The 12,564-nt window shown below is 36.6% G+C and overlaps 2 protein-coding genes across 6 annotated transcripts in view; one reads left to right on the top strand and one right to left on the bottom strand.

Moving 5' to 3' along the window:
* The window catches only part of FAIM (Fas apoptotic inhibitory molecule), a 118,611-nt gene that overhangs the window by 58,819 nt on the left and 47,228 nt on the right, over positions 1–12,564 (bottom strand). For 2 of the 3 annotated variants that reach the window (XM_049099736.1, XM_049099737.1), the window contains exon 6: positions 6,530–7,154. The exons of the other annotated variant lie outside the window; for it this stretch is intronic. In XM_049099736.1, the coding sequence (XP_048955693.1) occupies positions 7,104–7,154 (51 nt within the window). In that variant the 3' untranslated portion in view covers positions 6,530–7,103. Of the gene's footprint in view, positions 1–6,529; positions 7,155–12,564 lie in introns of those variants that run through there. 3 annotated transcript variants of the gene reach the window in all.
* The window catches only part of PIK3CB (phosphatidylinositol-4,5-bisphosphate 3-kinase catalytic subunit beta), a 203,053-nt gene that overhangs the window by 171,773 nt on the left and 18,716 nt on the right, over positions 1–12,564 (top strand). For all 3 annotated transcript variants that reach the window (XM_035704803.2, XM_025449126.3, XM_035704804.2), the window contains 3 exons: positions 3,188–3,366; positions 4,204–4,313; positions 5,740–5,818. In XM_035704803.2, coding sequence (XP_035560696.1) covers positions 3,188–3,366; positions 4,204–4,313; positions 5,740–5,818 — 368 coding nt within the window. The remainder of the gene's footprint in view (positions 1–3,187; positions 3,367–4,203; positions 4,314–5,739; positions 5,819–12,564) is intronic.

Here is a 12,564-nt window from a genome sequence, read left to right as displayed (position 1 = left end):
TTGTAGGGTAGAAGGTTATGGCATATGGTGGAAGGATTCACCAAGGCAGAACAAAGGAGATACAAGTTTATTGAATACACTGCATAGAGAGACTATCTGCAACAAGGCAGTGAGTGTTTTTAAAGGGATAAGGTGAGGAGGTATGGGGACCTATGGAATTACCCAGTTTTTCATAACTGTGCCTGGTTGTAAATAGCCCATTGATCAGTTAGAGCTTATGGATTATTTTGAGGTGGGTTGCCTGATAGGCCTGTCTGTATTCAGCCAGGTATCCACTGTGAGCTCTTTTGTCTTGTTCTACATTCCTTTTGCTCTAGCCTGTTGTCTAAAAGCAGCCTCTGCATGTAATTCTCAGACATAAAGTAGGCAGTTGTGCTGAAAGGTGGTGTGCTCAACTCTTTAGATTTAAAGGATCCTATTTGTTTTAGCTAGACCTTTGGGTTTCTTGGAGCCAAACGAATACCTAAGGGAGATGTGATGGGTTTGGGAATTTTGGTGTGTTTTACAGTATACCTTGTTGCACAGAAATTTTCTTGATGTTGGCAGGTGACCTAGTGTCAGTATAACTCGTTCCATGACCAACTTACCCCTATTACAGGAGGCTTCTTAAAGTGACAGATACTCTAACAACCTTTGACTGCTTGCCCCATTTTTTGCAGCTTTTTAACCTCTGAGATCCCTGTTAGCAGTAGCCTTTATAAATATAAAACAAGACAATCAAACATGTGCACCTTAATAGATCAGTAGTGACCAAGAGATGTTACTGTGTCCTGGCCAAGAGAAATCCCTCTATGCACTACCGGTTCCATGGAACCTTGGACTGGGGAAGGGATAAACCAGCAAATCCTAAGGAATATGGAATATGGACTAATTCCAAATAAAATGGAGAATCACAGCTCCCACAGTTCCCAAAATGGAATCTGGGGGAAGGATTCAAACAAATGGAGAATTGCAGACTAAACTGTCAGCAATTTCTAATGTGGAATCCAGGGACAGAACTAAGATTGGAGTTTTCCACCTGGGAAATTATATTCTGAAAGACGAGGGCTTAGCTCTGGGCAGACCCATCTGCCAGCTCAGTTGGGCTTTGGAATGAACTGCCAGCTGAACTGGGCTCTGGGTGGAACTATCTGCCAACTCCATCTGACCTGCCCTATAAAGGACAACCAGTTTGATCAGGAGCTTGATACAAAGAGACCAGAGCTCAGAACCGAGAGAAAAATGGCAAGAAAGATGGTAAATTCAAAACAGTTCACAGTACCACACCTGTGTTTCTCATCCCTGAATGTCACTGGAAGTTTGCTTCAGATCCTGAAGCTGCCACAAAAAATTCAACTGAATGAATTTTAATTGACTTTATTAATTGATTCATAAATCCAGTAGTGTCTCACCTAGCATGTAGAGCGGATCTTCCCCAAACTTTTTACCAAAGCCCAAAAGGCTCCACTTGATGAGGTCCTACGTCATTGGCCTCACTCATGATCAAGCCACACCGTACATTTCCCTGATTCTCTGGGAACCTCAGTTTGACTTTTATAATGTCAAACATCTGACATATGTATGATCATATTAATTTTGCTCTTAATTGATGAGTAGCAAGGGGAAGACTATATATACTCTTTACATGGCAGCTCTTGTTATCACTGTAAACCTATGAAAAGACAGAGTGTTGAAACACTTAGAAGTATTTGACTTATGGCCATACGGGTATTCACAACACTATTCCAGGAAATGAATATCAACACAATTAGTGATGGGGCCTGAAAATTCCCAACTGTACAAACATAGAAGAAATTCAAATTTGAAATACTTCAAAAAGTTCCTGTTTGCACAGTCTGTTTTTCAACTGGTTCCCTTTTCACCAGTGTTTGTACAGCTCCTGAAACTGTTGAGAAATGGAGTGTCTGTGGCTAACTTGGCAAGCTTCAGCCATCTCGATTTTCATCAAGCTACATAGAACCTTCCAGTTTCCTGTGAGCAAGCCCTCAGCCTGTCTATAAAAACTGCATGACTGAATTCATCTCCCTACAGAGTCTTAGTGGTTTCTTTTCATAGAAGCAAAGTTTGAAAATGAAAACATTGTGTAAAATAAATCTCCTGTTCATGGAAATTCAAGCCAAGGTGTTCATAATGTTTGTTGTATACATGTCTTATATGCTTGTTATATATATATAATTTACATGTTAATATAACTGTGTTTATATTAACAAGCTGTGTCAGTTTTAATAACATAATAATAAAATACTCTTTTTTTATGACTTATGGCTGGCCAGCGCTGTTCTAATGGATTTTTATGTAACATGACATGGAAAGACCCCAGTTATTAAACAATGAAGTTAACTTTTAAACAACAATTTTGTGATTCAGTTGGCCATTGTTGATTGACCTTATACTAACTGCATAAATTTTTTTTTTAATTTTCATAAGTGTTTTTTGTTTTTTAAAGATTTGATTTATTTATTCATGAGAGACAACAGAAAGAGGCAGAGATATAGGCAGAGAGAGAAGCAGTCTCCATGCAGGGAGCCCAGTGTGTGACTCAGGATCACAATCTGATCACACTCTGAGCCACCCAGGCGTCCCTAATTTGCATAAGTTTTGATAGCCAGTTACCTCATAAAAACAAGTACTATAGACTTGGACAACAAATACTATTGTCTATAACCATATTTTTTACACAGTAATTTGTTTATATTATTCATAGAAAGAATATCAGAATATATTAAGAAGATGTCATACCAGAGTGATGATAAGAACTAGATATTAAGGTTGAATAGCAGGATTTTCCTCTTACTATTGAAGCTGGCCACACGGAGTGGTTCAGATTGTATTTCAAATTCTACTACTCAGTGAGCTGCAGAGTTCTGAGTACTTTGTCATACTATCTTCTTAACCACAATCTATATCCCTTTACTTTTCTCTGATTTTTAAGATTTCATTTAAGAAAAAGATTAAAGAACATTTTTGAAAAGTAGTGTTTTAAGTAATAAGTGATAAAAATATGTTTTTTACTCTATTGTATCTAGTATGTTTGTCATAAGCCAAGAACTAATTTTTCTTTGGCTGGTTGTCAAGTGTTTGTGTTGGCGAAAGGAGTGGAATGGTAATTAATATAATCACATGATATAATAGTGCTTTATATTATTTTTATAAATAAATTTTGTTGGTGGGAAAACTTCTCTTTCAGGTTGAAGCACTCAATAAGTTAAAAACTTTAAATAGTTTAATCAAACTGAATGCAGTGAAGCTAAACAAAGCCAAAGGGAAGGAGGCCATGCATACTTGTTTAAAACAGAATGCTTACCGGGAAGCCCTCTCTGACCTGCAGTCGCCTCTGAATCCATGTGTTATACTTTCAGAACTCTAGTAAGTGTCTATCTTTGCTGTGCACAGTGAATTTTCCATGAAAATAGCAATGCAGAAAGGATTTCTGAGTGACTGCCCTACAGGAACAGTAGGGCTGTTAGCCCCCATAAGTACAATATATTTAAAGAAGGAAAATCTTAAATTTCTCAGAGATTATTCTTGTGTGCTGTAGAATGTATGTTTACCATCTAAATTTACCTGTGGGGTTCATGAAAGTTATTACAAATTATTTTCCTTTCAATTGTATGTTATTAAATTTGTTTTGTATATTATTGGTTTCTAAGAGTTAGATCCTATGTATGCAAAATGTTGGCAACCATTATTTATTATTTACTAATTTATTTTTCTGTTTCAAAATGAGATCTTAAATTAATTTGCAAGATTATTTCTCACTTTTTAATTCCCTTCAAAAGTATTAATGGAAAAGTAATGATGTGTATTCCCCCATATGTCAGAGTTCAAAATTGATCCCTCTTTAAGAAATCAAGAATGAACTCATAATATTCCTAATATTAATCCAATGATATATTCTGGTTTTTATTGACTACGTATAATGACACAAGGAAGAATAAAGAAAGAAAAAGAGGAATTTTAAATGTATGTAGTGAGAAGGACAAATCTGGGTTTTCAGTCTAGCCCATCTGACATTACTATATGCCAACCAAAGCTGTCTTCCTAGTTGCTCTTTTACCAAGAGAAAATATTCTAGTTCTGACTTCTACAGACCTAAATGAAACAGGTGAGGGTTTTCCCCAAGTCTAATATATCATGGCAAAATTACAGTCTTGCCATTTCTTTAAGTTGAAGTGGGCTAATTTTTCCTTTGTTTGATTTCAGTGTTGAAAAGTGTAAATACATGGATTCCAAAATGAAGCCTTTGTGGCTCGTGTACAACAACAAAGTGTTTGGTGAGGATTCAGTTGGAGTGATTTTTAAAAATGGTGATGGTATGTACTGAGGTTTTTACATTACTAAATTCCTTAGTATTTTTCATTTGTTGTCAGTATATATATGTAAATATATAGCAGATGCCACCAAGAGGTAGCTATCAATGGTCATAAGGTTGAATTTGGCATTACCTAAATCTTTCCTTTTTTCCTGCAAAATACAGAGTTTAATTCTTTGGTAAAAAGCTTGTGAAGTACAAGAGAATATTTTCAGTAGTATATTCGTATATTCTGTTTCAGTCGTAGCAATTTTGATATTGCTGCCATAGTTTTGTATTTTAAGTAAAGCATCTTACTGACCCATATTTTCAAAAGGAACTGCCTCTGAGGTGATTGCACCAACCAGAAGGCAGTTATGACAACCACACTTGTTAGTTGTATGATTATAGACAAGTCACATAAAATTCAGGTTCTCCATATCCATAAGGATTATAGTATTTCTATGTTGGTTATTAAAAGTAATTAAAGGAGCATAAGTAAAGGTGCTTATATGTATTTTAAAATGAACTCGTAGTGTTTTGCTAGACCTCTAACCTCATTTGGCCATATGAATGTCATTATGTGGAAGTCAGTACTTTCACAGCCCTCTGTTAGCTGAAAATTATTATCAACTATTACAACTATTATCAACTATATCAACTATTACAGTTCTGTAACCCATTATACAATTACTTAAGTGATTTTTAAGAACTTCCTATGCATTGCTAACCATAGCCAGGAAAGAAAAAAATTAATAGTGTGAATTGTGTGGATGCTGAACGCAGCATTATTGTATTACATAGTATTACAGTATCCATACAATTAGTATAGTAGCTTACCTGTGGTAAACAATTTAAAATATAGGGTTTGTTTCTTTCTTTCTTTCTTTCTTTCTTTCTTTCTTTCTTTCTTTCTTTCTTTCTTTCTTTCTTTCTTTTCTTAAAAGATTTTATTTATTTATTCATGAGAGACACAGGGAGAGAGAGGCAGAGGGAGAAGCAGGATCCCTGCAAGGAGCCCGAAGTGGGGCTCGATCCCGGATCTCGGGTCATGGCTTGAGCCAAAGGCAGACGCTCAACTGCTGAGCCATCCAGGTGTCCCTATAGGGTTTTTTTCTTAAGTAATCTGTACACCTAACATGGGGTTGAACTCATGACCTTGATCTCAAGATCAAGAATGACATGCTCTACCAACTGAATCAGTCAGGTGCCTTAATTAAAAATATTATTTAACTTAATTTCTGGAATAGTGTTACAGGCACATTGCTAACCAAAAAACCTAATATTTAACAAAATAAATATGGTAAACATTAAAACTTGGGGGAAATATTAGCATAATATTTGTCAGTGGTTTTAGTTAATTCTGGCTGAATTAGCTAATCTTGAATTAATGTTGTTAGACAATAATGGAATGCCTTTATAATAAAGCAGGATTTTGCCTCCCTTAGATTTACGACAAGATATGTTGACACTCCAGATGCTGCGCTTGATGGATTTACTTTGGAAAGAAGCTGGTCTGGATCTTCGGTGAGATTTCTAGTGAATTTATTTTTGTCTCATGTTCTATTACTTCCACAGCAAAATTTTTATTTTTATTTTTAAAGATTTTATTTATTTATTCATGAGAGACACCAAGAGAGAAACGGGGAGGGGTGGGGGGGCAGAGACACAAGCAGAGGAAGAAGCAGGCTTCATGCAGGGAACCTGATGTGGGATTCGATCCCGGGTCTCCAGGATCACGCCCTGGGCTGAAGGCAGGTGCTAAACTGCTGAGCCACCCAGGGATCCCCCCACAGCAAAATTTTTAAAACTTTTTTATCCTTTACCTCCTGCTATTATTATTAATTGTTGTTCATGGTAATATTTATATAGCATTTTACATTTTATGGTGTACTGTCAAATACATTGTCTTATTGAAACCTCGTCAAATGTAAAACTGTATATGTACAGAGATTCCAGAAAGAAAGAAGAGGTTTGAACTTCCACTAAAGCTTGGACAGACAACAACACACTCTAACCTCTGGTTTTCAAGGTGTTCTTATGAAGGATGTACTGGTTGGTGATCATGAGAATAATGAGGCCGGATAAAGGCCTCTGTCTTCTTAGCCTGGTAACACTAATTCCTCTACCTTCCTGAAAGGGAAGTTTTCAGGGGTGCTTTCAGTGGTTTCAGCTTGTAACCATTATTAGGGGTAGACAGCAGAATAGGTTATGGCAACAGAAAAAGGGAAACATAACGGATTTTAAAAGTTTAATCATTATCAAATCTTCTAAAGTGAGGAGCAAATGAAGATAATTACAAACAAAATGTTGATTATATTTATATAACAATATAAGATTTGAATCTTATAAAAAACCTACAAAATTAAAAGTCAAGCCTTACAGTGGGCATAATATTCATAATGAACAAGACAGAGGGCTATAATAATCCTAAATATTTAAAAAGCTTATAGAAAGAAATATGGAGAAAAGATATGAAAAGGCTATTCATACAAGATATAAAATAAATACCCTAAAATTACATGAATGCAGTCAATTCCAGCATAGAAGTACAAACTACAATAGTTGGGATACCACTGATTTCCTAGCAAAGATTTTCTTAAGTGATAAACTAGTTTGATACCATTCAAGCAACAAAAACAAATATTTTCATATATCTCTATAAATTAATATAAACCTCCCTGTGTCAGGTTTATTTACATCCTCTATCCAATATTTCCAGAATTTACTTTAAAATTAGAAATGTGGAGGGGTACCTGGGTGGCTCAGTTGGTTAAGTGTCTGACTCTTGGTTACAGCTCAGGTCTTGATTTCAGGGTGGTGAGTTCAAACCCTTCATTGGGCTCCACACTGGGTATAGAGCCTATTTAAAAAAATAAAAAATGTGGACAGAAATTTATGCACAAAGATATGCATCCTTGCTTTATTTACAATAAAAGAATTAAACCACAGTTTTGAACATTTGCTTAATATAGAGTAATGATTTAAAAAAATGAGGCCTGATTGGCCCAGTTGGTTAAGCATCCAACTCTTTTTTTTTTTTTTTTTGCATCCAACTCTTAATTCCGGCTCAGATCTTGATCTCAGGGACCTGGGATCAAGCCTGCATCAGGCTCCCTGCTCTGTAGAGAGGCTGCTTGTCTCTCTCTCCCTCCGCCCCTCCCCAACAATGTGTGTGCCCCCCATCTCAAATAAATCTTTAAAAATGGTAATTAACTTACTCCTATGACCAAGTATTTTGGGGTATTTTAAATAATTATTTATAGAGAATTGCTTAACAATTTGGAGAAAGTGCTTATATTCAAATGTCAGATTTAAAAAGTGAGGTGCAAAAGTGTTTTATCATAGAATTATTTCAACCAGGGATCCCTGGGTGGCGCAGCCGTTTAGCGCCTGCCTTTGGCCCAGGGCGTGATCCTGGAGACCCGGGATCGAATCCCACGTCGGGCTCCCGGTGCATGGAGCCTGCTTCTCCCTCTGCCTGTGTCTCTGCCTCTCTCTCTCTCTGTGACTATCATAAATTAAAAAAAAAAAAAAAAATTAAAAAAAAAAAGAATTATTTCAACCATATTAAGAACTAACTGAAAAGTGAAACATTAAAATGTTGGCAGAAACTAAAATGAGAATAGACATTATTTCTGGGTGATGCAGTTAAAGGCAATTTCTCCCTCTACTTCATGTACCTGTTTCTTTTTCTTTCTTTCTTTCTTTTTTAAAAATATTTTATTTTTAAGTAATCTCTACACCCAATATGGGGCTTGAACTCACAACCCTGAGATCAGTAGTAGCATGTTCTACTGACTGAGCCAACCAGGTGCATCTCTAATACCTGTTTCTGTAGTTTTCTTCAGTGGGCTCGAATTCTTTTTTTAATCAAGGATTAAAAAACATTAAGCATGTTTTATGATAGTAATATAGATCCATACAGTTTTAAACTTTTTTTTTTTTTTGGTTGATGGTTTTACCTTTTCCTCTTTTACTTAATTCTCTAGATTTTATTTTTCTAAATTATCGACTATTTTATACATGAATGTGTAGAAAATAAGTTACAATTTTTATGTTTTACATTGAGATTTAATAAATATTACATATTTAGCAATTAAATGATAGTTGTTAACGTGTTTCCAACTTTTTAAAAAAGGAATTAAACATGAGGATAAACTTAATACATTCTTATCCTATTCTGCCTTCCCACATTTCAGAATTAACCACTCTTCTAAAGCTGTAAGTTGTATACTTTTGTGCTTTAACTATGCATTTGGTATCCATTATATGTTTTGAACTTTATTTATTTTTTGTTTTGAACTTTAAATAAATGTCATTATATATCATATGCAACTATTACTTTTTCACAGCATTTTTTTGGGATTCAGTAAGATCAATAAGTGAAGTTCTAATTTGTTATTTTTACTTCTTTATTAATCTTTGAATAAAAATTTATCCATTCTCTTAATAGCTATTTACATTCATTGCTTTTTTGGGCAATAACAATACCTTGAGTTTGAATATGTTTTTTTAGGATTTTATTTATTTATTTGAGAGAAAGAATGAGTGACCGTAAAAGAGAGATCATGATGGGTGGGGAGAGTGAGGGCAGAGGTTGAGGGAGAAGCAGACTCTCCACTGAGCAGGGAGCCTGAGGGGCGTGGTCCCAGGACTCCAGGATCATGATCTGAACCAAAAGCAGATGCTGAACCTACTGAGCCAACCTATATGCCCCTAGTTTGAACAGGGGCACGAAACAGCTCACTATTCACATATGGAAGAGGTGTTTAGTTTATATAGCTGGAAGTAGAATTGATTCATCATAAGGCATGTATATTTTCAACTTGACCACCATTGTCCAAATGGTTGTACCATTGTGTTGTTGCCACCCAAAAATATCTCCTTGCCAATCAGACTTGTTGATTTTTAAAAAAAAATTTTTTTTTTAAATCTAATGGAGGGCAGCCCTGGTGGCTCAGTGGTTTAGCGGTTTAGCGCCTGCTTTTGCCCCAGGGTGTGATCCTGGAGTCCTGGGATTGAGTCCCACATCGGGCTCCCTGCAGGGAGCCTGCTTCTCCCTCTGCCTGTGTCTCTGCTTCTCTCTCTCTCTCTCTGCGTCTCTTGTGAGTAAATAAGTAAAATCTTTAAAAAATAAAAAAGAAAAGAAAATCTAATGGAAACAACATGGTATCTCATAGAACTTTAATTTGCATATCTTTTATAAATAGCTTCGTTTTTTATGTTTTCAGTGTTGAAAAGTACTGTGTTTTTCTCTCTGCTATAAATTAACTAGGTTCCAAAAAAAAAAAATTAACTAGGTTCCTTTAAGGTTTATATATTTTGTTATTTTTAAAATATTTTTTTCTCTGTGCAGTTACCTTTAAAGATATTCTTCTATATTTTATTTTGCAAATTGTATTTATTTGCAAACTTAGTGTGCTTTTCCCTTTTCTCTCTGCAAAGGTTTGGTTCTGGTGTTGGTTTTTTGCAGTCTAGGTCTTTTTGACTACTAATTTTTCTTAATGGTTATTGGACTCATCAGATTTTTTTCCCTCTTGAGTCAGTCTAGAAGCCAAAAATTTTCCAGTACATCTTTTATAACATCTTCTTGTATTTTAAAACCTCTTTTATGTTTAATTTTTTTCCTTTTTTGCATGTGTAAAATTACTTCATATGTACTGTTTTTATTAGTCTACAGATTTGCTTCTTAGTATTTTAAAAGAAGGAGCTTCTAATTTTGTTGATCTTTTTTCTGTTTTATCATTAATTGCCTCTTTATGGTTTCCTTTTAGTTGTGTTTATTCTGTACTGAGTTTTTAAAAAGATTTTATATATTTATTTGAAAGAGAGAGACCATGAGGCAGGGGAGAAGCAGAGGGAGAGAGAGAACCAGACTCCCTGCCGAGCAGGGAGCCCAACACAGGGCTTGGTCCCAGGACCTGAGATCATGACCTGAGCTGAAGGCACACACTTAACTGCCTGAGCCATCCAGGTGCCCCTGTACTGACTTTTTTTTTCCTGTACTGACTTTTTGACAAGCAAGTCGAATCAAATTTTGACTCTTGATTTCAGCTTAGGTTATGATCTCAGAGTTGTGCAATTGAGACCTCCTGCAGGCTCCACAATGGGCATGTAGCCTGCTCAAGATTCTCTCTCACTCTGTTCCCCCACCCCCACCCCAACTTGTGCTCTCTCCCCACCACTTCTCAAAATTAAAAAAAAAAAAAAAGGAAAATCCTCTGATAGCCTTATGGGATATCTGTTGTATGTAACTGTATTTTTTTGTTGCTGCTTTAAAAATTTTTTTCTTTATCACTCTACTTTGCCATTTTAATTATAATATGTCTTGGTGTATGATTTTGTTGATTTTCTTTGAAGTTCTATGTGACTCATGCATCTGGATATATTTCCTTCCCCAAATTAGGGATGTTTTCAGCTGTTATTCTGCCCCCTCTTCTCTCCCTTCTCCCAGGAATCCGATAATGTGAATTTACTACATTTCATGGAGCCACTGAGTTCCCTAAGTCTATTCTCATTTTGCATAATTCTTTTTTCTCTCTTTTATTCATCTTACTTTTCTTTCTTTCTTTCTTTCTTTCTTTTCTTTCTTTCTTTCTTTCTCTTTCTTTCTTTCTCTTTTTTTTTCTTTTCTTTTCTTTCTTTCTTTTTTAAAGATTTTATTTATTTATTCATGAGAGACACAGAGAGAGAGAGAGGCAGAGACACAGGCAGAGGGAGAAGCAGGCTCCCTGTGGGAAGCCTGATGCAGGACTCGTTCCCAAGCCCCGGGATCATGCCCTGAGCCAAAGGCAGACGCTCAACCACTGAGACACCCAGGTGCTTCTTCATTACTCTTTCTTTGAGGTCATTAATTCATTTGCACTCTTCATGTCTGATTGGTTATTTTTTATCTCTGTGTTAAGAGTCTCATTGATGTCTTCCACTCTTTTTTCAAATCCAGTGAGTATCATTGTGATCATTACTTTAAATTCTCTGTCATTCATGTTATTTGTATCTTCTCTTGGATCTCTAATGGTGGCCTTGTCCTGTTCTTTCATTTGGCACAAATTTGTCTGTCTTCTCATTTTATCCAAGTTGCTGTGTCTGCTTCTCTGTGTTAGGAAAGTTGGCTACATCTCCTGTTCTTGGCCTTATGAAGAAGAGGTCCTACAGTGCTTTGAAGTATAGTGTCCCATGTTCTGCAGGATGTGACACTTCAGGAGCATCTCAGTGTGTGCTGCATGTTCTCTACTGTTGTGTCCTGGCTCTTTTATCATTAAGGCCAATTATCTGCTGAAGCTCTTTTTGCCTGTTATGGGCAGTGTTTGGTCCTTGGCCTGAATGTGGTTTTAACTAGGGCTCTGGAACTGATGCCCTGGATAACTCCTGGATGGGGAGATGTGGTGCTGGAAAGGGTTTGCACCAGTCTTCTGGGAGAGAAGGCCTGCTGTGCTGGGCCTAAAGCAAGAAGGACTGGGAAGGGCGGATCTACCAGAATGTGGGGAGGTGGGGCTTGGTGTAAGCAAATTAGGTAGTGGGTGTTGGCTTTGTGCTGGTTCCTGCAGGTGGCTCTGCCTATGCTGAGGAGTAGGGGAGGGAAAATGGCACCTGCCAGTTTCTTTGTTTTTGGAAGGGTCTCTTCTTGAAGGCTGCTTCTGTGGGATGCTCCAAGATGAGCAAATAATTTCCCCACTGTGCACCCCAGGCATTCTTGGGATAGCTGTTTGCATGTTGTTTCTCTGTAGGCTGTTTGCCCTGCCTTTTCTCCAGCAGCAGCCCCATGCTGACCTTTAGAACTCTAGGCTGAAAGTCCCGCTGATTGTAAGAACTCACAAAATTTGGGTTCTCTTGTTTTCTAAGCTAATTGCTATGAGGATTAGTTTTCCCTGTGTGCTCTCCTGTATGGTAATCTGTTTCTCACCCTTCTCTATGACCATGGCTCCCTCCCCATTGCAGCGACCACAATCTATTTCTATTTCTCTCCCACGCAGTGTCTGTATATTTCTACTTTCTTCGATGTGGCCTCTTCTCTACCCTTAGTTGTAGAGTTTGTTCTACTAGTCTTTAGGTTGATTTCTGGGATATTTGGGATGATTTGATAGTTATCTAGTTCTATTCATGGGATGAAGCAAGCCTAGGATCCTCCTGCTCTGCTGCCATGTTTATACTGGCTCAACTCCTGATCTAGTTTAGACTGTTATAACTTCCAAATGCACTGGATTTTTTTTTTTTATTCCTGTTGTCTCTGGTTTCTAATTTTATTTCTTTGTTGTCAGAATTATGTGGTT

This window comes from Canis lupus, chromosome 23, assembly GCF_003254725.2.
Source record: "Canis lupus dingo isolate Sandy chromosome 23, ASM325472v2, whole genome shotgun sequence".
Taxonomy (NCBI): Eukaryota; Metazoa; Chordata; class Mammalia; order Carnivora; family Canidae; genus Canis; species Canis lupus.
Note: the sequence above shows the minus strand (reverse complement) of the source record. Positions and strands in the feature narration are given on the sequence as shown.